Here is a 26,608-nt window from a genome sequence, read left to right as displayed (position 1 = left end):
AGTTAAGGAAGGATAAAAACTCTTCTACAATTGATTATCTTGCTTTTGAAAGATTATGCAAATCAGTGTGGGATCATCGAATAATACCAGGACCGTAAGTCACCTCTCAGACCACCTGCTCTCTATCTGGTTATATCTTTCAGAAAATCTTACCCATTTCTACTGCACAGTGTTCTACATTGGCAAAAACTGAGTCTGTAGCAGGCTGGAATCAGTCTTTGGGACTCATTATTCAGAGGAGACAAAGGCTTCCTATGCCTTCCATTTAGGTTCTAGGTTGGAAGACATTCTGAGAGCAGCCGATTGGCCTTCGGCTCCAACATTTAAAACAGTTTACTATAAAAGGGTTATGAGCATATCTAAACCAGTTATAGGCATGCATTAAAATGGAACAATATGAGCTTGGGGATTTCCAAGTTATGTATGTAGGAAAGTCCGTATTTTATTAAAGAGATGGAGACAAATATCATTCCTCCACTTTTGACAGCTGATCAATCAGAAAGTTGGTTTCTCAGTGGAATTCCCTTTTCTTTCCCTCCCTAATTCCTTTTTATTTTGTGTCAATCTACATGATTCATTTGCTCAAGAAGTGTTTCTTGCCCTTTATCCTGATGGTAATCTATTTCTTCTTCATAATGTTTCTTTCCACCCCAACATGGACTGACCACTCTGCATTAAGGTAGGAGGAGGTGATGTTCCCGTGAACTTAAATAGGGCTACTTACGCACCTATATTAACTTTGTAGTACATAAATCAAAGGTCTTTTTTCAAGGTCTCTGGCTTCCAGATAAAAATAAAGCAAGACAGTGAGGCTTAATACTCGCCGTCCTGTCTTTTATAACAGGATTTTTCTACATTAATAACTAGATGAAAACACAAAAAGATCCCCAAAAGCGGATCTTTTTCTGTCAGGATCACTACAAAATCTTTTAGAAACCAACATTTTCTGCAAGATCCTGCTTGTCTGAAAGCTTTCACAAAGTTGAGTGCACAAATGGGTTGGCCAACTTCATAATTCTGCACATTCGGTGTTAAGTTTGACAAACACCACATGTCGTTAAAGGAAGCATGTCACTTTTGCAGTGTTCCTGTGCACTATAAGCGATGCGGATTCCAAAATGGGCATTGCAGCAAGTAGTGTGACGCCAATACCTGTATACAGAGATCTCAGATTGTTTCATTTGAAGAGTGTGACAATCTCACCAATCCTGCTACACTCTTTAAATCCCATACTGGATGCTTTGCATTGGGTCTACTTGTTTACAAGAGCTCTCGCTGTCTCAGGTGAGACACACACGGCGTAGTGTTACCCGCCCTTGCAGACAAATCAAAGCTATTCACAGGCTTCTTCTGAGAGCAGTTGCAGTTTCCATAAATGCTGTTGGCAAGAGGGGGGCATGAGGTAGGAAGAGGGCTTAATGCGTGTCTAAATGTTGATCTTCACTCTCATACATCGAAGAAAATAAATAAAAATGGGCAGGGTCGAAAAGGTTGTGTGTTTGTAGAATCTATAGAAGGTGTAGCCAAAATCCTATCACAGCCATCTGTAGTGAGCGAGGTTGCCAAAACGAAACAAGCCGGCCAATGAAAACAAAAGAACTAAGACCGACGAGGAAGCCAACCAATGATAAGTAAGGGGTGAGCTAAAATCCTTTTTTAGCTGCTTTTTTTTTAAGGAACATTAGACGTGTAACCAACAGCCTGCGCTGTCTCAAGCGAAATAAAAAAAAATCAATGTTCAAAAGAAAGTAACAAACAATAATGCTTATTTAGTTATATTCAGTGTGAAAATACAGCACTCAGTAAATAAATGGTTTGGTGGCTCGGGGCAGTTGTGTTACACGGAATGCAGTGTTGGAGCGGAGGAGACATTCTATTGCATGTTACAGAGTTATCTACATCTTCCTTGCCCTGGGAGTGGAATGCGTTTCTCAGATGTAGCCCTGGATTTACAGTATTAGGTGTCACAGGTGTCTCTGTTGGGGTACGCTGCATCCATGCCATCATGCAGACTTGCTTCATTCGAGGTGTCTTCAGTTGGCCTTGGCTTTCTTCAGGACGCGCGCTTTCACCTGCTTATTCATATACATGCCCAGCTTCATGGCGACACAGGCTGGGACAGAAGTGGTGAGCCAGCCCTAAAGAAACACAGAAGACAGAGGCGCATCATTACCTCCCAGCCAGTACGACAACCTTACAACCCACCACCATTAGTTTACATCTAGGTTGAAAGATCGAATAATTTAGTTTAAAAAGCTTAAAATTCTAAACGAAAACTATGAAACATTTAATTTGAAAATTAATTTGACGATTTTTGCAGCTTTGTACAAGGCATATTTTGGAGCCCACTGTTCAGAAGAATTTTAATTCTTCACCCATTTTCAGCTAAACCAACCCGTCATGATCCTTAACACTACTGAATTATACGTCAAAATTTCAGAAATGGGGACACACAGACAGCTTAAAGGTACCTTGAGAAATTTTAAACAAGTATTGACAAAGTAGTTTTTTTTCCAACTTGGAGCTAGACTTTCTTTTCTTGCCACAGCTATATTGTATTGTGATTGTTTACCTTACCACCCATTTCCTCCCATAGTAGGAAAGACACAGTAATGCGGACTTGCTGATTCTTTAACCCCCTGGCTGCGGCCGGAATTCCACGCCGGTGCTGGACATTCCGATTGCGGGCGTGGTCAGCACACGCCCACCGTAACTCATGACAGCCGGGAGCAGTCATTAGCACCGAACGGGTAAAGAGACTAGGGCATAATATTAAAATAAGACGTTTGTACAAAACACTGTATTTCCAAAACATGTGTAATCTCAAATAATTTCCTCTTCACAACTGGCATTCTTGCTGCAAGAGGGAAAATCAAAGCACAACTCTGAGGATTTTCACCCTCCCGCCACATGAAAGTTTCTTCTAAATTCTCTTGCCCTCTTTGTGTGTACCCATCTCTGGCCACACTGTGACGTCGGGTTCTGAATATTAAGAGAAATGGGAGGTGTCAGGAGAAGGACAGACCGATAAAGAGAACAGCGTAGTGAGTAAAATCACAAGCGATGAAGGGAGGTAGAGACAGATGAGGTAGAGGTATATGCGAGGTAGGGGGAGGAAATGCACCAAAAATCTGGAACTCCATTCCAATCCATATCAGGACCAATCCCTCCTTCCTAATTTTCAAAAGGCAGCTCAAGGACCTCTTCCTCAACCGATCTAAAGCCCAACTAATCGAAACCTGCCCATAGCAGCACTCAGACACTTTGACACTAAGACCTAACCTCATTAATGTCACCTAGAGCCACAGTGCTTTCTTCGACATCACTATGAAACGTCACAAGACACCGGACACCCTACTATGCTAACATATCTTATGAAGGACAATGTTTTTTTTTGAAGATACTCTGCGATACGTCCCGACTCACCGTACATATTACTGTGTACATTTGTCTTCGTGAGATAATGCTGTAAAGCGCTCTGATACCCTCAGGTCTAGCTAGCGCTATATAAAACTTTTAAATAAATAAATAAATGCAAAAGGAGAAAGGTAGAAATAAAGATATAGTGGAAATGGTACATAAAGAGGTAGGAAGATATGTAAGAACGTACAGACAGGTAGTCAAAGTGTTTGGGAGAATAAAAGAATTGTGAGTGGACGGGGCACACTGGCCGATGTAGAAAAATGTGAGATAAGGTAAAGGCAGATAGGGCTAAAGGTAGACAAAGTGTAATGAGACACAAGGTATAGGGATAGAAAATGAGGACCGAGACGTATGAAGACAGGTAGAGAGTAATGCGGCAGGGAGAGCAGTGTAGGTAGAAAGAGATGAGGTCTGGATCTAGATCCAAGTAACGCAGAGACAGCGGTAAGGTACAGAAGGAGCCCAGGTTCCTGCAATGTAAGAGGTGAGATACGAAGACAGAAAGAGGGCAGTGAGGTAAAAAAAGGAGGTAGTGAGAAAGTTGTGAGGCAGGGAAATGAGGTATAGAGCAGTGAGAACAAGAGCGTGGTGAGGCATCGAGAGAAAGAAGCAAGAGAAAGATCAAGTAGGTGGAGAAGAGACAATAGAAGAGAAATGGAAAGAGTGGTGTACAGAAAAGGCTGAGGTAGAGAATGCTGGCATGAGCACAGCCTACTAGATAGGGGAGATTGTGAGAGAAAAAAAAATAAAATAAATCAAGATCCAACAATCTACGCCTAATCACAACCCCCCGTTTTCGTCTCACACGTACGGGTGGAAGGGCCTTCGCCGTTGTCACCTCTAAACTCTGGAACCAGTTACCCACAGAGTTAAGATTCGCCACCTCAGAACCCCTTTTCCGAAAAAAATTAAAGACCTGGTTCTTCCCCCAGATCTAAACTCTCATTCCTTCCCCCTTCCCCCCTCTGAGATAAGGTCTTCAGCGCCGGGACACCTCCGTCGGAGGTAGCTGTGCGCTCTATAAAACACTAAATAATAATAATAATAATAAGATAGTAGGACTGATGTGTTGTACACGGGAGGTAAAGACAGATACAGGGAGTAAGTATCAGAAAATAGAGAAAAAGGAGAATAAGGACAACGAAATGGGACAAAAATACTTAAGAATGAGAGGCAGAGGGTGGTAAAGAGGTGACAGGGAGTGAGAGAACAAGGTAGCCAGAGAAATACAGAGAAGGGTGGGGATTTAGTGAATAGAGAGGTAAGGAGAAATGAAAAATGCCAAGAGTAGAAAAAATAGAGGTAGAGGGGGCCTGGGTAGATAGATCGGGGTAGGAGTAAGTGAGAGGGTGATACACGTCCAAATACAGAGAGGCACAGAGTGTAGACGGAGACGAGGTAAGGATGGTCAGTGCTAGAGAGGCTGGGATGGAGAGATAGAAGACATAGAAAGAGAGAGATAAAGAAAGTCCTAACTGCTCCAATCACTATAACAGGGTCCGCCTTGTTTGGTGGGGGCCGTGGGCAAGTGGCCCCTCTGCCTATGATGCTAAAGCGGCTCTGCTTATTCATGTGAATAATAATAACCCTTACCCAAGCCCCCGGCCTCTGCCCTCAACACCTTATGCTCAGCTACAAATCTGTCTTATATCTAACCCTAAAACTAACCCTCTGCAGTGACCTAAGTCATAGCTTTAACACTATTAAAATGTTTTCAAACTTTAGTTTTCCTCACTTACAAATTTGAACCTTCGTCCAAGTTCAAATTTCCCTATAGAAAACTCAGTACCCCTTACACACCTTAAAAGGTATACATTTGAAGTAACAAATAAAATACACCAAATAAATTCCACTACGTCCGGCAATATGTTTGTAGAAGACCCTGGAGTACCTTTGCTAATGAGGCCAGGATAGACAAAAAGAGGGGTTTCTGGTTTCCCTGAGATACCCACAATTCAACTGGGCTACCACGGCAGGCGAGTGATGAACCAGAACATGGTCCTGGAAGGCATACTCAAATGAGATGCTAGAGAAGCTGGTTATGAAGACTCTGAAACAGGGTCAGAGACCATGACTGTAATACTGGTAAATGGGTGAAAACCTCTTGCCTACTCTTAAGCAGAACCCTTATAGAAGTCAAACCCCGGCCACACTGTAGGACTACCGGACCACTTACCACACAGCAGCAGTACTGCCGGACCACTTACCGCACGGCAGCAGGATTGCTGGACAACTTACAGCACGCCAGCAGGACTGCCGGACCACTTACAGCACGGCAGCAGGACTGCCGGACAACTTACAGCACGACAGCAGGACTGCCAGACAACTTACAGCACGGCAGCAGGACTGCCAGACAACTACTCGCACAGCAGCAGGACTGCCGGACAACTTACTGCAAGGCAGCAGAACTGCCAGACAACTTACTGCAAGACAGCAGGACTGCCAGACAACTTACCGCACGGCAGCAGGACTGCCAGACAACTTACCGCACGGCAGCAGGACTGCCAGACAACTTACCGCACGGCAGCAGGACTGCCAGACAACTTACCACACGGCAGCAGGACTGCCACACCACCGCATGGCAGCAGGACTGCTAGACAACTTACCGCACGGCAGCAGGACTGCCGGACAACTTACAGCATGGCAGCAGGTTTGCCAGACCACCGCACAGCAGCAGGACTGCTGGACAACTTACCGCACGGCAGCAGGACTGCCAGACAACTTACAGCACGGCAGCAGGACTGCCGGACAACTAACCGCACGGCAGCAGGACTGCCAGACCACCGCATGGCAGCAGGACTGCTAGACAACTTACCGCACGGCAGCAGGACTGCCAGACAACTTACAGCATGGCAGCAGGTTTGCCAGACCACCGCACAGCAGCAGGACTGCCGGACAACTTACAGCACGGCAGCAGGACTGCCAGACAACTTACCGCACGGCAGCAGGACTGCCAGACCACCGCACTGCAGCAGGACTGCCAGACCACCGCACTGCAGCAGGACTGCCAGACCACTGCATGGCAGCAGGACTGCCAGACCACTGCATGGCAGCAGGACTGCCAGACCACTGCATGGCAGCAGGACTGCCAGACCGCCGCATGAAAGCAGAACTGCCAGACCACCGCACGGCAGCAGGACTGCCAGACAACTTACCGCACGGCAGCAGGACTGCCAGACCACCGCACGGCAGCAGGACTGCCGGACAACTTACCGCACAGCAGCAGGACTGCCAGACAACTTACCGCACGGCAGCAGGACTGCCAGACCACCGCACGCCAGCAGGACTGCCAGACCACCGCATGGCAGCACTGCATGAAAGCAGGACTGCCAGACCACCGCATGGCAGCACAACTACACTCTAGGGCTTTTGTCCTGCTAATCCTTCTACTCAGGTAAAACTAGTTGAACTGAAGCAAAACAAAACTACAACACCAAGAACTAATGGATAAGACAAATGTGAGTTTGGGACACTTCCGATGTGCTGTGACCAAGGTGTAAGGATCCCACTACCCAGCGCCTCACCAGCAGAGCATGCGGCCAGTAGCCATTGGTTTGTGACTGCAGACCAACAGTGTTGAGGGCTGATCTCACATAGGTCTCGGGGGTCGGCTTGTCCCACGTCGGAGTTCGAATTTTACTCAATTTTGTTGCCACAAAGAAGGGAAGAACACTCTGCAGAAAAAAGGAGAACATCTCATTTATAGTAAATTAGTAAGACTGTAAAGGTGACATTACTTATTGAAAAGAACTGCTGAAGTAAAAATAACAGAGTAATACATGCAATGGATTCTCCTTTTCAACAATTTAAAGGCAATTATAGGCTATTAATTTATCCATGAAGTGTTTTTGCCTCACCCACTGTAATGTTTTAAGGACAGCATGGAACATATGCGTATATGGAACATAATCATCTACTCTACAGAACATATGAATACATGGGACATATGCAACTAATTAAAAACAATTCACTGAATACCCCTCAAAATGTATCTGTACGGAGCAAAATAAAAAGAAATGACGAGGCAATCTACAAATCTGGTTCTGTTAATTGCGCCTAATGAAACTATAACATCCAAATAAACACAAAGAGAATCAAAGGGGTTGGGTTCTTATTTGTACCACAACAATTGTGCTGGATGCGCAGACAAGGACACTGTGGAAGAATTCCGTACTGCTTTCTGTTTCACTAGAGAGCGCATCTCAAACCACATGCGATTGCCACCTCCAATCCCATCATCCCAACCCTCGTGTGTTGCCACCTAAAAATCCCATCACCCCAATCCTCATGGGATTGCCACCTCCAGTCTCGTCTCAATCCTGAGATGGTTGGCACCTCCAACCCCATCGCCCCAATCCTTGTGTGACTTCCACCTCCAATCCCTTCGCTCCAATCTTTGTGTGATTGCCACCTCCAATCCCATCGCCCCAATCCTTGTGTGATTGCCTTCACCAATCCCATCGCTCCAATAGTCATGTGGTTGCCACCTCCAATCCCATCGCCCCAATTCTTGTCCGAATGCCACCTCCAATCCCATTGCCTCAAACCTTGTGCGATTGCCACCTACAATCCCATCGCCCCAATCCTCGTGTGATTGCCACCTCCAATCCCATCGCCCCAATCCTCATCTGATTGCCACCTCCAATCTTATTGTCCTAATCCTTGTGTGATTGCCGCCTCTAATCCCATCGCCCCAATCCTTGTGTGATTGCCACCTCCAATCCCATCGCCCTAATCCTCGTGTGATTGCCACCTCCAATCCCATTGCCCTAATTCTCTTGTGATTGCCACCTCCAATCCCATCGCCCTAATCCTCGTGTGATTGCGACCTCCAATCCTATTGTCCCAATCCTCGTGTGATTGCCACTTCCAATCTCATAACCCCAATCCTCGTGTGAGTGCCACCTACAATCCCACCATCCCGATCCTTATGTGAGATTGCATCCTACAATCCCATCACCCTAATACTCATGTGACTGTCACCTACAATCCCAATCCTCATGTGAGTGTAATCTCTAATCACAATCAAGTTATTGCCATTCACAATACCAAGACACCCCAATCGTCTCATGATTACCACCTCCAATCCCAATTGTCATGTGATTGCCAGCTCCAATCTCAATCATCGTTTGATTGCCATCTCCAATCCTACAAACTCCTCTTACCATAATATTGCCACCTCCAATCCCAATCAGTTCGTGATTGTTACCTCCATTCCCAATCCTCCCAGTAGCCATATGAGTTCTACCTCCTATTGTGAAAACTGGCAGAGATCGCTGTTAGCATGAGCTGAAGCCATTTTGTTTGTGGCAGCCATTTTAGTTAGCCATGTGCTCACCACAAGCTGCTCCCGTCCTCACTATTGCCTGCCCTTGTATTTCGCTTGAGTCATCAACTATAATTAACTCTTTCAGCACTGAGCCAGAGCCTTGCGCATGCTCAGAAAGACTTGTAGCTGTTGGAATGCACCTATTGCACCTATTACAAACTTAACTGTCAGGCTATTTTTACAGATGTCAGCAGTTGTGATCTACTCCCACTTTGTGACTAAACGATTCTCATGTACCCTTAAATGTAAAAGACTATTTGTGTGTACACTTGTACTGCCTCTTTTGAGCCACCATGCTTACACTGCAACTATTACAGTATGTAATCACCATGGCTTCTGTACTCCATGTACTGCCTCATACATTGCTTGAGGGTTATGTATTGATGCAATTCCACTCATGAGTGTTAATAAACTATCTCTTTAATATTACAGCTTCCGTGCCAATCTCTATTTCGACAGTCTAAAGGACTAGTGCACAAAGAGGGCGAACCCCTGCACCAGTGGGCCCCTGAAAAGGCTCACCCGCACAAATTGGCGCCTGTTACACGGGGCTCATCGGAGACTAGGATGCCCGTAAGGAGTAGTCTCGACGGAGGTTTGGAATCTCGCTAAGGATGTACACTGCATGAGGAGGCCCTTGTCTTTGCAGGCCGAAGTGCTTTTCCGATTTTCATGATTTGACCCTCCAGGTGGTGCCGGTCTCCGACTGAGATCCCTTTTGGCGTTTGTCTTCCAGTGACCATTTGGTCGATTCAGAACTTGGCAGTAGGAGGCTGGAGACTTTTGTTTGGTACCGTCGTTGGTTGCACCACTTCTTCATTTGTTTGGCCAAAGATTCTGATTTGATTTGGGTATATATAAATTGCTATTTATATAGGCAGGCAATGAGAAGATTTTTCTCTAATTTTTGAATTCTTGAACAGTACACTATTTGCGTTCAGTACTACTTTGTTATAATATTATATAAACTATAATATTTTTGGAGAGCCTGTTTCAAGCACAGTCCGAAGGATGTGTTGCTTTCTTGGAGGTACCAATATGGATTTAGAACAAAATCAGCCGGCTACCCCCGAGGGGACATCAAATAGGGATATGTACATTAAACACAGTATTTCTTCCATAATGTATAGTGCCCTATGGAATACATATACTAGGAATGATCTTGATTTACGATGGCCAATACATGGGTCATTCGATATTAGAAAAATTCAGTATATGGAACAGTGTGTGTTTAAGTGCAAAAGTAGACAAGATATGTTTGACTGTGTACAAATGTGGGAGAAAGAAGCGCATGAGAGAGTGAAGAGAGAATAAGCACTAGCCGAAAAAGAACAACGCAGAAATATTTATGCGAAACGCTAGAGATGAAAAATAAAGAAATAAAGGAGAAAGAGGATAGGGAGCGCAGTCTACAGGTAAATTACCAATGCCCTGTCCGGCGCCCCCTTTATCATCTATTTAATCAACTTCAGGATGATTCAATTCTATTAGATCGATATCCGCCACCATATACTTTTCCCTCTGCCCGAGGATGTCTCTGATGATGACAAATCTTCCCCAGGTCAGGAGGTATGGATAATCGCACGAGGTTTGAGGCAGTAGAACATACTCAACATTCTTCTAATACTTTTGCCAGACGAAATTAGTATCAGATGTCTGATTATTTGCCTGATAATTTGAAGGATTTTAATTATACATAGGAATGCCTAGGATGGGGTAAGGAATCAGTCGAAATCCCAGTAGATCAGTAGGGGCCCTATGTTAATGCAAACGTTTTGTGTTCTACTGATCGGTTTTCGGTTGATAGGGGAGCTACTCTTAGTGCCCTGTCTAAACAACTGGTTCCTAGGGCTCCCCTCTCTTGCTTAACAATAACATCTATAGGATTCAATGGGACACCTTCCCTTTGTCCACTGTCACAACCTCTTGCATTTCATGTTGATAAGTTTTCTGCTGCATGTCCATTTTTGCTTTCTCCTAACACACCGGATAATATTGTGGGTCTCGATTTTCTCAAACATTTTCGTGCCACGATACGCTGTTGCCTAGAAGGTGTACATATTTTAAATGACAACTGGCTGAGAGGTCTTGTCTTCTTAAAGAAGAAACTGCTTTGTCTTCACTACCTAGTACTTTGTGGGCTACATCAGATACTGATGTGGGGCAAATGGTTATTCCTCCAGTTGATATTCAAGTGAAGGAGGGCGCTTCATTGCCTCGACTGCCTCGATATAAAATATCTCGAGAAGACGAGGAGGCACTGATACGTATTGTTCAAGATTTGATTGCAGTAGGAGTTGTGGAAGAAGTCCCTTACAATGTTTGTAATTTATTTGCGAGAGGTTAAAAGATCGTAGTGCCCCAATATACAATAGTCTCTGACATTAATACACTTCTTACTATGGTTCCTCCGACTGCAACTACATTCAGTGTGATCGACTTTAAGACAGCTTTCTTCTCGATACCTATACATCTTGACAGCCGTTATTTGTTCGGCTTCAATTTGAATAATGGATCATTCAGATTTTGTAGTTGTGTAGCTCCTCCCACTTTGTTGACTTAGCGATTCTCATGTACCCTTATATGTAAAAGACTATTTGTGTGTATATATGTACTGTCTCTTTTTGAGCCTCTATGCTTACACTGCAACTATCAAAGTTTATAAGCACCATGGCTTCTGTACTCCATGTACTGCCTCATACATTGCCTGAGGGTTAGGTATCGATTCACTTCCACTCATGGGTGTTACTCAACTATCTGTTTAATATTACAGCTTCTGTACCAATCTCCATTTTGTCAGTCTAAAAGACTAGTGCGCAAAGAAGGGCGAACCCCTGCACCGATGGGCCCCTGAAAAGGCTCACCCACACACTATCTAAAACTCTGTGTGATTAACACCTACAATCTCACCCATCTTGTAATTGTTGTCTAGAATCACTCACTCTACTTTTCACAGTGTTGGGATTTACCTTTTCATCACTGCTTCTAGGTAATTGGGAAAGTGACAGGCCAGAGAAAAGCACATAAAAAAATGACCATTTATGTGACCTCGGCTTAAGTTTAAAAAAAGGCATAAACCAGCAACCTAGAAGTTCTACAACATAGTAAACCGTGTGGGGTCAGGGCTATACCTCTCCTGACAAATTCCCAACAAGGAGAAGATCAGCATGACACAACCTGCACAAGAAACTATATTTTTGGGCAGTGCCTTTATGAAGAATAGCAAATTCATGAAAATGCAAGGATTTTCACCGAAAAAAATATACTATCTCAGACTGTAATACAAGATCAGGTATGTATAAAAAACACAAAAGATTCTCACAGATTCTTACTGGCAGAGATGTGAGCAGAGCTAGACAATTTCCTCACCACTCAGATGACCTATAAGAACATACCATTCAGTATATGGCTAAGAAAAAAGCGCTTCTTTGGTGAAACACAGTGGACATATTTGAGCGGACCCATCATATTTGGTAATGGAGAGAGAGCTGATGTCACACTTATTGACTAAGGCCACAGAAAGAGGCTACAAGGGAACGTCTATGTAGGATCATACCCTTACTACCCTGCATCAAGCACTCCATTTCACCACTCTGCGCTCCGCCTAAAACCACTAAGCACATACTATCTGGGTTAAATATACAGCAAAGTGAGCATGAATCAAACCTGAATTGAGTTTTGAGAGAAAACTAAAACCACTGCCAAGCAGTGGCCCGTTGTCCCTTGGTATCAGAGTATAGTTGAGCGGATTAAGAATAACATATGGGAAAGTATTTACTGTGACATGGTAACCGTGTAACTGGCGGAGGGTATTGTGTGGATAACCTAGAGACCACCATTGGACCAGGAAACAACACTATCATCTTCACGACTTTACCCCTTCTACACCTTCACCGAACTGACAGCATAGCCAACACATACTAACCAGCTCAGATCACAAAACCAGTGTGTAACCTACTGTTTACGGAGACTGTCACAAACAAAACTCAACAAGCATTTGCAATGCAATAGGTCTCGCACTAGGAAAGTGTGAGCTATTGGTATTGTAAAAGACAACTTTTTTAAAATATGTGTTCGCTTTGAAAATATATAAATTAATAGCATGGTTATTCACAAAGCCAATAGCTTACACTTTCCTAATGCGAGTCCTATTGGCTATGGCAATGCTTGTTGGTAGCAAGCAAGGACACTGCTGTTGTGGTGCTGAGTTATGCTGTTGTGGTGCTGAGTGATGATGTGGTTGGGCTGAGTGATGTGGTGGTGTCCCCGAGTGATGTGGTGCTGTCCCCGAGTGATGTGGTGCTGTCCCCGAGTGATGTGGTGCTGTCCCCGAGTGATGTGGTGCTGTCCCCGAGTGATGTGGTGGTGTCCCTGAGTGATGTGGTGGTGTCCCCGAGTGATGTGGTGGTGCCCCCGAGTGATGTGGTGGTGCCCCCGAGTGATGTGGTGGTGCCCCCGAGTGATGTGGTGGTGCCCCCGAGTGATGTGGTGGTGCCCCCGAGTGATGTGGTGGTGCCCCCGAGTGATGTGGTGGTGTCCCAGTGATGTGATGGTGTCCCAGAGTGATGTGATGGTGTCCCAGAGTGATGTGATGGTGTCCCAGAGTGATGTGATGGTGTCCCCGAGTGATGTGATGGTGTCCCAGAGTGATGTGATGGTGTCCCCGAGTGATGTGGTGGTGTCCCCGAGTGATGTGGTGGTGTCCCCGAGTGATGTGGTGGTGTCCCCGAGTGATGTGGTGGTGTCCCCGAGTGATGTGGTGGTGTCCCCGAGTGATGTGGTGGTGTCCCTGATGTGGTGGTGTCCCCGAGTGATGTGGTGGTGTCCCCGAGTGATGTGGTGGTGTCCCCGAGTGATGTGGTGGTGTCCCCGAGTGATGTGGTGGTGTCCCCGAGTGATGTAGTGGTGTCCCCGAGTGATGTAGTGGTGCCCCTGAGTGATGTGGTGGTGCTGTTGGTGCCCCTGAGTGATGTGGTGGTGCCCCTGAGAGATGTGGTGATGCCCTTAAAAGAGTGGGAGAGAAGAGAGCGAGAGAGAAAGCTGGAGAGACCGAGAGAGAAAGCTTGGGAGAATGAGATGGAGAACATGAGAGAGAAAGAGAGAGATAGGAGATAAAGAGAGAGAGAGATAGAGAGAGAGAGAGAGAGAGAGAGAAGAGGAAATGAGAGAAAGAAAGAAAATGTGAGAGGGAGACAGGGTAAAAGTGATAACGATGGAATGAGTGAAGAAGTGACAGAAAAGGGGGGCAGTGAGAGAGGTGAGATAAAGTGAGAGTGGGCTGCGAGAGCAAGAAGGAAAGTGGTGAATAATTCAGAGGCTGTGGAATGGAGCAAGAAAGACAGATAGAGGCGCACACATTTATAAATACGTGTTTGTGCCTGAAAGGTGGTAAGAAATCTGCAGTGGCCTCAGTGCCCAATGGGCTCTTTTCTCGTTTACCAGCAGTGGTGCACTAAACTCATTCACCTTTCTTGAAGTAGGGCCTATGCACTATCACACGCCACTGCATGCATCACTAACATAATGCACTACCAGTTCGAAATCCTACAGCTTAGCAAACCTGTGCGCCGCGTCTTGAATAAAGAGGAACTTTCAAACTGCAGTGAAATCCAGAGTTTACTCGTCAATGCCGCCCAGCTCCAAACATTTCCTTTAAGTCCCTGTCGTTTCACACCCCGACAGCCCCAGGAAAGGCCAGACAAAAGCCCAGAGATAGGCAGCGCCATTAGGATGTATGTGCTAATTACGTGCCAAGTGCTTCTATGCAGGGGCGTGGCTGGCACGGAAGCCACCGCGGTGGGTGAGGGCTGCATGGGTGCAGGGCTGGGAAAGGTGCTTTGGTGTCAGGGTGGCTGCTCGCAGGCCCAGGGCTCTGAGGACAAGAGGGGTTGGCCAGGTCATTTTGCTGGAGATCTATCTAATCCCGAAAACTGTTTTTTAGCGCTAGAGTTAAGTGAATCAACATATGAAAGGCAACTATTTCTTGAGTTTGAATAAATCAGAAATATTGTAAGCGATCCCACTGCCATGTGAGTCGGAGCTTGCTTAGCCTTGAAGATATCTAGTAAGGCTCACGAGCTTCGTGAATTGCTTTAGTTTCCAGGTGCAGAGTAGATCTGCATTGCATCCCAGAGTGCACGCGGCCGTTCGACAAGTGTCACGTGATGTACCTTTAGTGTTTGAGAAACACGGTTGCTACAAACGTTTCGCTATCCAGGTGACATCTACAGTATTCCATTTGCTTTCCATCCCACATGTTTTGTTATAACCTCTCAATTATGTATTCGTTTAAATACCCAAGACATTCCGTTCCTTTTGGAACGAGTATTCTAACTTTGCCAACATTTTAATATCTTCCTTGTGAATTTTGGTGAATCTGGCACTTATCACCACTAAGGCACGTGATCTTGATCAGTTCAAGACATAGGCTAACCAAAGCGCCACAGTTTTCCTACGCCAAAATAAGAAATATTCACTACAGTATGCATCTAATTGCAACGCTCTTGTGAGAGCCCAGTACAAGGATTTTTTTTTTAATGTGAATTAATTCAAATATTGGAAGAAGAAGCCTTGCCCTGGGTAGACCAAGTTTAGCACAGAGTGCATAATAGACGCATTGCACGATTACTGACCACACGCTGGTTAAAAGCACTAGAATGCTACCTTCCCTTACACAGTGCCCTGGCAGGCATCATACCACAAAAAATAAACTCTTATATGCGGTAAAACATACACGGCCGTCCACTGTTTCTCAGAGACTTTGTAGCTGCAGAGGGTGCCAAGTTAAAGCTTGCACTGCGAGTGAGAGGACAAGCAATCGTTACACAACACCATATTAAACAAGCAATGTCCTGAGCAAATGGTGGGGGCCTGAAGCAGTGGAGTGGGAGAGGTGAGGGGGGAGTCACAGGGAGATTAAGGGACAGAAGGCAAGCGGCCGTGAAGTGCAGGCGGAGGGGCGGGTAGCAGAGCCTTTGAAGAGCCAGAGTCAGTGAAGTGAATAATTAGGGGAGGAGAACTGGCAGGCTGATAGGCAGAAGGCTCAGGCAAGCACGTGCACGAGGCGTGCACTTCCCAAAATCCGCTGGAGAGCCCTTGGCCTTAAGTATGATTTGGCTGCATTAGGGCTCTTTTCCTATTCCTGCGGAATAGGAAAGGGGCGAGCCCTAAAAAGGAGTTAGGGACCAGGCACCATGGCATAAGAAGCCATGCTAGAAACCATCTCAAGAACTGTACACCATTAAAGTAATTGAGCAAACAGCAGCTGAGCTCATCTGTAGCCAGTAGGATACCTCAGCTTTCAACTCATAACTACTAGCCGCTGAAAACAGACAGAGATCATTGAACAAAAACAGGGAATAAGATCATTGGTACAAGCAAAGCAAGATAACTGAACTTGAATATAGAAATAGAAAAGACGCTTCACTCTTCTTGAGCATCTTAGAATCTCTGCAAAAAGACATCATGATGGACTGTCCCATCCGTTTTTGCGCTCTTCTGACCCAAAGTTGGAACTGCAGAGGCCACAAAGAATTAGACCACACGGTAGCAAAAAGAGATGGCCTGAGCCAGTAGGTTGTGTGCTTCCTAAGACACCAGCAAGCGTTCTAAGTGATCTTGGCCGCCAAGAAACATGGCCTCTTTTAATATGATGATGCTGAAGTTTTCTTTTCGCAAGATTTTGCCACAAAACCCCCAGAACTAGAAGGAGATTTCTCTTACTTAAGCCATGGGTAAAGAATTGGGCCACGGGTAAAAGAAATATCCTACTTGACCCCACAGTAATGTTAACCCCTTCCATGCTCATGACGAGCTCAGCTCGTCATGCAGCACAGTGCTCGTGTGCTCGTGACGAGCTGAGCTCGTCATGACCACACCAGTTTTTATTGCTGTCCAGCACAGCAGGGGAAACTCTCTAGCAGCGATACGGTTAATAACTATAGTTTAGTGTTTCTAAGACTTGGAATGACGCTTGGACACACTGTGCTCACGCTCACTCTCACAGAACCTTCAGCCAAACTTCAGACACTGTTGTCATGAATCACTGGGAGGGAGAGAGTATGGACAATGTCCTGCGACAATGGCCCTCCCTCGAGAGGCCGATCCACCAACATGCGATTACCAGGGAAAATCCCTTCCACCACTAAAAGGCTCATAGCTGTAATTAATGTACTGTTGGCGTTACGGAGACAATGAAGTTATAGAAGACTTAAACAGTCTAGCTTGCAGAAGTTAACTCACAGACAGACTGTGGAAACACTTACAACAGTGTCTCAGAGTTATTATCTGCATTGTAGCTAAGTAGCTCAGTAGCCAAGGAGCATGCTGGAGAGTTTGAGGTTTACAAACCCCTCAAATCACAATCTCACCTCTCAAAAGAAATTATTGAACCTCTGCCTATTGGGTTATTAAGGAACTACCGTGATTTGGGAACGTGAAATCTTCAAAGACTGGGGCAATACAGTCTATTCAGTGTTCAGGAACTTCCCATGCTCTTACCTTAAAATAGCCATCGACCCAGGAGACTGAGGTGAAAATGGGATTACCCAAGAGATCCTATACAGTAGACTCGCAAGGATTTAGGGACCCCGCAAACAACTGAGGGGTGATTGGTTAGAGGCTCAGAAAGAAATACTGATTCCTACTTTCAAGTACATCATGCCGCAAGCCCTGGTTGCTAAATGTCTACTTCAACAGGAGTGTTTACAAGTGGAAAAAGTAGAGAATATGGCACAGCAGGAAGGCCTGCTGTGGACACCATACCAGGCCTCTGACTCAGCATCTAGTGTTCTTGCAAACCGGTTGAAGCGGGCAGATCAAGGTCCGATCTTCAGCAGACTCCTTTTCCCAGGCCGGTCTTTACAGTGGGTCTCAGTTAGCAGGTTCACAGGCCGGGCCCATGAGGTGAGGGGAAACCCCTTCACTCTGGGAAGGCCACGTCTCCACTATCACTGGGAGCAATCTCCAGGACTGCTTAGGTCTAGATGGTGACAACAAAACAGTCAACATCTTCTTCCATGCATGAGATGATATCTTCGTCCCTACCTAAAGGAGGTTAATACATTGACTCAATAGTAGTGTTCTATCCAAGGGAGTGGGCACTCGAAGAAAAATCTGAGCACATTCACCAGAGCAACCAACTCTGACACTCCAGTGGCTTTCCACCTCGTCCGCAGGTATGTACCTAGGCTTTCTTAGGATAAACGTGAGAGCAGCAAATGATCTGGGATGATTAGCTGGTCAACTCTCCATTCAGACCTTTGTGTAGGCTTCTGTTTGCTCAGCAGATCTTGACTGTGCTCGCACTCATAATATTGTAGTACGGGCACTCAGTAATGACCACAACACCAGTATGTTGCTCCCGAGGAGACCTTTGGGTGTCTGCAGTCAATACCCATCAGCAGAGAATTACAACCGAGGGGGCTGAAAAAGATCCAAGATTGTAGGCAGAGGTTGGGCTCGGAATAGGGCATACTCAAACCAGGAGGAAGTATCCCTCAATTTACTGGGACCTAGTTTAAATCACAGTGACTGAATTTTTAAATGTGCACCAGCATTAGGTTCATGATAAAAATTTCTATCACTATCCCCAAAACCTTGCCCGTGTGTGGCATGAGCCAAAAGCTACGAGAAAAGTTAACTTTTTGGCGTTCTTCAAGTCTAAAGCTCTGCTACAGGTAGAAATCCAAAAATAGGTACATCACCTCAAAATGAGCTTTAGATTAGATTCTACTGAGCAGATAATATAACATGCCAAAAAGGACGCCAGATAGCGCTGTTTTTGATGCCACTAAGAATCTTTAATTAAATAGAAAAGAAAGCAGCCTCCTGAAAATAGAGCATAATTCTACGACCGGTGTAGGACCATGTATTTGGAGATGAACTGCACCTCACTTACTACTTCTTCTGCAAACAGCAGTAAGAGTTAGGCAAAGAGTCACTCGGAACCGGCAAGGATCATCGCTGCTTTGCCTTCTCAGGCGTCCACAGAAACTCCAGGCAACTCCACAGAGCATTGAATAGAGCGTGTGTACTTTTAAAGGAGGGCTCTCATCTCTTGACTGGAAAGAGGTTGTTAATCTCTGGTTAATACTAGAAGGTAACTGTTAGAACATCCTCAGGAGAATCCAAAAGAGCACTAGATAAATAAATTTCTCCTCTGTTAGGAATACCAATAATCAGACATTGAGGACAGTGGTGGCCACAGTCGAATCCAATGGACTCTAAAGGCATCCTTAGATCTGTCACATCGCTCGCGAGAGCTTCATAACAAGTACCTTGTATTTTTGTGCAGATGTTTGGTTAATGTTGATTCTTTGACCGCAGTGAGCCTCTCTGCACTTGATGTGCTGGGTGCAGCCACACCCTGGCCTCACTATTGAAAATATTGTGTGCTGCATTAAAAAATGCCTTGCTGTGGGTTCTTAAAGATCGAGTCTGCAGTTAGTATTGGGCCCTTGGTGATGGCTTATGGCGCGAAGGAACTGTCAAATGAGTAGAAGAGTACATTAAATTCTATTGGCCCAAAAGTTCTTTGGAGATGTTTGTGGACAGCTCTGATCACATTTCTAGGCCATATGAACGTTCCATTGTAATACCTTCCCCGTAACAATCTACCAAACTGAACACTGCAAAACAAAAACAGAACAAAACCAATCCCACCTGATCACTCATCCACACCAGGCCCCAGACTACAGAATAGCCAAGCCTGACAAATTGCACCTTGAAAGCGGTTCTGGATACAACTGTCCTCACTACCAGAGCCCAACTTCTGTCATAGATGGGTCACCAAAAGCAGCGTTGATGGAAGCGGCCACAGGAGACGGAAAGCACATAGGCAAGATACCAGAAATTTAACAAGGATTGTGTGGAAAGTAAATAAATCCAGTGTGACAGTAATCCACAAGTTTACTGCAGGGAATGGAAACTCCAGCCACTAGAAGCAGTTTAGGTGGTCAGAATGTTAGGGGAGAGGTTGTGGCCTTACAGCTAGAGCGGTCGACCTCGAAGCTCGGAAACCAGGATAGAGTCTCTGCAACGACGCTCCACATCCTGTGATTCTGGGTAAATCACGAAATGGCCCAGTGCATAACAAAAAATGAATGGGTCCATCTGTAACAAAACTGGTGCTCATGCAAAGTGCTCTGATACGAGATACCTTCGGGACAAGTTCGCGCTATATAAAACTCCGAAGAAAAAAAATGCTAACCGCCTCTACTGCTCCCCACTCAAGTAGAAACATGCTAATATTCCACAAGAACACACCATAACCCTGGCTAAAGGGAAGAATGCAGGAGATACCATATAAATGTTACTTCCACTAAGCCATTTAATGCCCCCATGATGTCAACAAAGAGGTTGTGGCCTCAAATTGCAACAGACGTCTTAAATGGCATAAGATTTTACATCAGGAAGATAAATTGCTTAGCAGAAGGGACTTTATAGACCAGAAGATTGCAGAGCTCGACCCGGTTAACGGTACTTATGAGAAAATATACGACTTCCTATTCCCTAAGTTTTACCAAGATACAATAGAAAGGCTGGGAACGTTTTTTATTATCAAGGAGCGTAGTGAGATGAAAGGATGCCCACCTAGACCCTCTAAACCTTGGTACACTGCCACTTGCAGGGAAAAAAGACGGGCTTTATCTATAGCTTTACAGAAAAAAGACCCCTTAGCAATAAGAGTTAGCAAGGAAGGAGTACGCTAGGGCAAATGAGCTAGCAAAGCGTAACTGGGAAGAATCCCATTGGCAGGAGCTTAAATCCGCCTCTCAACTGAAAGATACAGCCGTGTTTTGGGAGCTAATTAATAAAGGTATCCTAAGGGGAGCCGATCCGATCCTAAACCACATTACAGGACATCAGTGGTATGACCACTTTCTTAACCTGTACTATGACGCTGCAGGTAATCTGTCTTCACCGAGCGAGACGTTTCTATCTATATCCGAGGGTTCAACATCAGCTGAACCTTTTGAGATCAACGAGGTATCCTTGGCTATTGTTAGTATAGCTCCAGGAAAGGCGGCGGGTCCCGATGGCCTCCCAGGGGATTTACTCCTGTATGACCCTAAGCCTTGGGCCCATTTCACCTTCCTTTTGATGAACCTTATTGCTAGAGGCCACGAGGTCACAGACTCCTGTAGGGGCGCTGAGGTGGTAACCATTTACAACAAGCATTTACAATGCAATGGTTTCGCCTTTGGAAAAGTTAGAGTTATTGGCATTGCTCATGACATTTCTTTTTTTTTTTTTTTAACTCATAAATAAATGGCATTGTTATTTACATTGCCAACAGCTCTCACAGCCCACACAGCTCTCTCAGCCCACACAGTTCTCACAGCCCACACAGCTCTCACAGCCCACACAGCCCACACAGCCCACACAGCCCACACAGCTCTCACAGCCCTCACAGCCCACACAGCTCTCACAGCCCTCACAGCCCACACAGCTCTCACAGCCCACACAGCTCTCACAGCCCACACAGCTCTCACAGCCCACACAGCTCTCACAGCCCACACAGCTCTCACAGCCCACACAGCTCTCACAGCCCACACAGCTCTCACAGCCCACACAGCTCTCACAGCCTACACAGCTCTCACAGCCCACACAGCTCTCACAGCCCACACAGCCCTCACAGCCCACACAGCTCTCACAGCCCACACAGCTCTCACAGCCCACACAGCTCTCACAGCCCACACAGCTCTCACAGCCCACACAGCTCTCACAGCCCACACAGCTCTCACAGCCCACACAGCTCTCACATCCCACACAGCTCTCACATCCCTCACAGCCCACACAGCCCTCACAGCCCACACAGCTCTCACAGCCCACACAGCCCACACAGCTCTGACAGCCCACACAGCTCTCACAAATGCTCATCTCAATTCCACTCCAAATTACACATAGAAGCAAGTTTTCTCAAAACAGTTATCTACTCTTAACATTCTCCCCTTTTTCTCTGCATGCTCCTGCCAAAATAATATCTTTCGAGAAACGTTGAAGTCTTGGGCAAAGAATGCAGATCATGTTTTTTAAAACATATCTCCAAATCATTCAACTCCCCTGCTTGATCCGCTGTCAGGGTAGGCAAGTATTAAAAGATCTCTTGCCCTTCTGGGCCTAGCCAATGTAAAAGAAGGGAATTCTTCTGTTCAACAGAAAGAGCAGTACCACACACAGGCGCATAGTGCACAAATACATTCTTCCATATCTTCCACTGTATCTCTTCACCAGGCAGCATGAAACATTTTTTTTAAAGGTAGAGGTACAATATTCTGCATTGTCTTTTGCCTCCTTCGCTTACAAACATTAATTACACAAAAAGAAATTTAACCAACAGTGAAATAGAAACAAAAATGATATCATTTAACATCGTCCACAGTACACCAGTGACAACTCCAAGGCTTCGTAAAACAAATGCAAGAAAAATACTAGAAAATGCGCAATAAACAGAAAGAAACAAAATAAGTCTATGCGCTCACTGGATACATCCAGCACGTGTCAAATGTACCTTTTGTTACATGCACACCTGTGCATTCTAGTGTTGAGAAAGCAGACAATGCCAAGGGCCAGTGAGACACCACAGTTTACTTAGACGTGCACATCTTACTTGGGGCCATTTCAATTCACTGCATATACACCCCACCACCTGAAGCGAGCATGGAAGGTCGCCGATAGGTGCTCTTAACAGAACACGCGAAGGTATTCATGCATTGCCACAACACACGGGCTTTTCATCAAATCAGTACCAAGGCGGAGTACAAATGAGGGTGATGCTGTGTGCAGCCAGCGGCACACGCCGCCACCCCCTAGAAATAGATCGTGATACAATAAACATGGCAGGGACAAAGCGGAAGAAATGCGGGTGTCACAGCTGCGGGCCGGCGACCGGCTGCAGAGGGAGGCATTGGAGAGCGGTGAATGTGCTGCAGAATGCGGCTCACCCCCAGGGCCTGCCGGGCATCCCAATGACCGCCCCACGCTGTGACATGCTGCCTGCCCCGGCCCCCCTCGGGAGACCCTGCCATCTGACACCCCACGGCAGCGCACGAGCCACCGAGCATCCTCGGTTACTTACGGCAGCAGGCAGGTCCTTGACGCCTCAGGCTCTTCGCACGTCCCCCGGGGCTGGGGTGTCCGCCGGCTCCTCCCGCTGCCAAGGGCCTGCAGCCACCGTCCGGCAGTCTGCGCCGCTCTCGTACCTCCTACCCGGCTCCCTGTCCGCAGTCTCCTCCCCGACAGCCCGGAGCAGCCACTCAGAGCCGGGCGGATTGTGCTGCCGCCGCCGCCGCTTCTAATCAGATGTTGGCAGCTGAAGGAGAAGCAGGAATGCGCGCTCGTGTTTTTGCTGCTGCCTAGGCCAGGCAACTCCCCCTCCGCGGCGCTGCTCGCCGAGATTAACTATTTCTGTCCTAGGAGAGCGGCCGGCTGGGTCTGCACTGCTGCGGCACGCGCGGCCAGGCTGACACCCGATAGCTGCCGGGGCTCGTGCTGCTCAGGCCCTGTGACGAAATGCAATGCTTGCTGCTGACAGAAAACAATCATTGCACTGGCATTTCGCTTTCTGCTGTAAAATTAATTACGCCCAGTCCTCTGAGAAAGGAGGGGATTATTTTCAGGATTGAAAGAGCCTCCCCGAGCCCCGGAACAGAAGACGGGCACCAGGAAACGGGAGTGGGCGGGAAAGGGGGAGGAGAGGCCGGAGCAGGAAGGCAGGCATCAGGAAGCAAGCGGGAGGGGGCGGGAAAGGGGGAAGAGAGATATGTTCAGGATTGAAAGAGCCTCCCCGAGCCCCGGAGCAGAAGACGGGCACCAGGAAACGGGAGTGGGCGGGAAAGGGGGAGGAGAGGCCGGAGCTGGAAGGCAGGCATCAGGAAGCAAGCGGGAGGGGGCGGGAAAGGGGGAGGAGAGACGCTGACGACGGCCGGAGCAGGAAGGCGGGTGCCAGCAATGCCGGACCAGACACGGGGGCGTTCCCGGCGTCGCGTGACGTCGGCAAAAGCCAAAGAATCTCGGGAACGCCCCCGTGTCTGGTCCGGCATTGACGGACGCCTCTCTGTTCCAATGGCTAGCCTCCATTTATGGAGCTAGCCAATGAAGCAGAGAGGCGGGTTAAAGTCACCCATACTAGAAACTACAGATTTCGCTGGAGGAGGAGCCTAACGGCTCCGCCCCCCAGCGAAACCTAAAAAGGGGAATTGAGAGGACCCTGCCAACTACAGGCCGATTAGTTTAATCAATGTAATACAGAAGGTGGTTGGCAGGGTTTTCCTCACGAGGATTAGTTCCTGGATGGGAACATCCTTTCACATTTTCCGGCAGGTTTTAGACAGAAGGTGGGCACGATGGACCAGGTCTGTAGATTTTTTTATGATCCACTGGAAATACGTGATCGGGAAAGGCAGTCTATACCTTGCCTTCATCGATTTGAAGTCCGCCTTCGACCTGGTACCTCGCGCCAAGCTGGCAGGTGCTGTATGACCTAGGTATTCCCCCTCTGATTCTTGAGTTTATCAAACGCCTCCATGAGGGAAATTATGCTAGGATCAGGTGGGGCAACCAGGGCCAGTTGACAGAAAGGGTGGCGGTGAATAGGGGTGTACGCCAGGGTTGTGTGCTGGCTCAGACTTTGTTCTCTCTCTTTGGTAATGGGGTGGTAGACCATTTGAGAGAGGATCCAGCCGATACCCCAACCCTGGCTCGTGAGAAATCCCCTACTCCCCTCTTTGCCAACAACACCCTCCTGATATCGAAAAGTTCAAGAGGCCTGCAAAAACTGCTGGATAGGTGTAGCCTGTTTTGTGATTCACGGGGGTTATCCATTATTACCACCAAAACCAAGTTGGTGACATTATCCCCGCCCAAACTATTTAGAAATGGTATCACCCTCAATGGTACTCCACTAGATATAGTCGCGTCCTTTGACTACTTGGGAATTCGGGTTAATAACTCGATGAAGTGGAGTTCCCATTCGGCCAAAATACTCCTTAACCACAAGCGGGTGTCCGGGGCAATTTTAAGAGACCAGCAGCTCTCTGTTAGTAGACCATTAGCCCTGGCGGTATATGAGGGCAAAGCATTACCATCTGCACTCTACGGGTCGGAACTTTGGGGATTCGACAATACCTCTGACCTAGTAAGATCAGAAAATAAGTTCTACAGAGGTCTAGGCCTACCTTCCACTCCACTGATACCACTTCGCCAGGATCTGGGGAAACGCTCCATCAAAGATATTGTACGGCTTCGCCCTTTACTATTCTGGGTACGCGTAATAAGGTCCCCTGAATTGACTAATTATGCTGCTGCCTTTAGTGAACATATTAAACTGGATAGAGGCAATAAGATCAAATGGATCTGTAAGCTCAGACAGCTTGTATCAGATATAGGGTTTGGGGAGGTATGGGATAGTCAGACTCCGCCACCCAAACAAATAATTAAGAAAGCATATTGGGATTGGGTGCAGGCGGAGGATCCTCACCAAACAGTTTCTGGTACATAAGTCCGTCCGGAAACTGGAACCCTTTCTCGACTTTATTCAAACTTCAAGAGATAGGACACTTTATTTGAAGCTTAGGTATGTAATTCTCCCGCTTAATGAACTTACAGCAGGCTGGAAGCAGTGTAATTCAACATCTGCTTCTTGTCCCGGCTGTGCAACCCCCACGGAGTCCACTGCCCACTTCCTCTTTGCTTGCCCAGCATACAGGTTTCCAAGAAGAAAATGGCTTAAACCAATTTGTAAAAAGCTGGGCTCCAAGAATTACAGGGTGGCTCTACACATTTTAAAATCTGACAACACCTCCCTCACTATGGTTTGTGGGGTAGCCAAGTACTTGGGTTGTGCTTGGCTAACACAAACCAAGCTGTTAAAGGAAAAGAAGAGCTAGGTTGTGTGTGGGCCCATTCTTGATGTACTGGTGTTTTTATTGCCTGTATAGCAGCTATTTCTATTGTAAATATTTTTAACGCAATTTTTAGATGAGTGTTTATACTGGTTGTAAGGATTTTTGAATGTGAACTATGAATGTACATGCTTTTATGGTAAAAAAATGTATTGAATAAAGTACATACTACTTTTTTTATATACATGTTCTAATAACTTATTTGAAAGTTTTATATAGCGCTGGCTAGACCCAGAGGTATCAGAGTGTTATATTTAGTGTTCTGGTCACGCGCCAGCCCCTGGCGGTCTAATGCTCTCCTGCACAAGAGCCCCTACTGTTATCTCTGTCCCCTCATTGGTCCCCCACATTCCACATTCCATTCCCCCCATTGTCGGCCACCCCTAACGGTTTCCACTGCATTGCGACTGCCTACGACTGACCCCTAGAGTTGTGTAGGTGGCTATTGTAGAATAAAGCTTCCGAACCCTTACATTTGCCTCTGCTTTGTTACTACACAGAGCGCTTTACATGAGATAAGACATTGCCTCAGAACATTGTTACATATCAGTATCTGCTTGGGAGAAAAACATGAGCTTACACAATAATATAAGAAATTAGCACGTAGCATATCCTAGATACACGTCATATGGGGAATGGAAGGTAGTGGGGGAAAGGTAAACAGGGGAGATGAAAGCCGACAGTCAGATAGATCTGAAGGGGGAGAGTACTCCCGGGAGAATAAAGAAGTCCAGGTAGTCTAAGAGAGAGAGACTAATAAAACTATGAAGAACTGTGAAAAACAATGTCCGATGTCCGGCTGGGAAGGTGTCTGCCGATGTGGTGACCCAGGGCCAGACTCCGCTAAAGCTGCATATGGCAGCTCCACCGGGCATCGGCCATAATTGCTCGGTCTCCGCGGTCAGTAAAATGATAACGATTACTCTGAAAAATGTCGAGGCAGAGAACTGGA

The 26,608-nt window shown here is 46.4% G+C and overlaps 1 protein-coding gene across 1 annotated transcript in view; it reads right to left on the bottom strand.

Annotated features, from left to right (window-relative positions):
- Positions 1–1,749: 1,749 nt before the first annotated feature.
- Positions 1,750–26,608, bottom strand: part of HSD17B12 (hydroxysteroid 17-beta dehydrogenase 12) — a 361,745-nt gene continuing 336,886 nt past the window's right edge. Inside the window, exons 10-11 of the mRNA XM_086950325.1 lie at positions 6,948–7,097; positions 1,750–2,138 (exon numbers count right to left, since the gene is read on the bottom strand). Coding sequence (XP_086806451.1) covers positions 2,034–2,138; positions 6,948–7,097 — 255 coding nt within the window. The 3' untranslated portion in view covers positions 1,750–2,033. The remainder of the gene's footprint in view (positions 2,139–6,947; positions 7,098–26,608) is intronic.

This window comes from Lissotriton vulgaris, unplaced genomic scaffold (genome assembly GCF_964263255.1).
Source record: "Lissotriton vulgaris unplaced genomic scaffold, aLisVul1.2 SCAFFOLD_661, whole genome shotgun sequence".
Lineage (NCBI taxonomy): Eukaryota > Metazoa > Chordata > Amphibia > Caudata > Salamandridae > Lissotriton > Lissotriton vulgaris.
This window is presented reverse-complemented; position numbering and strand designations above follow the sequence as displayed.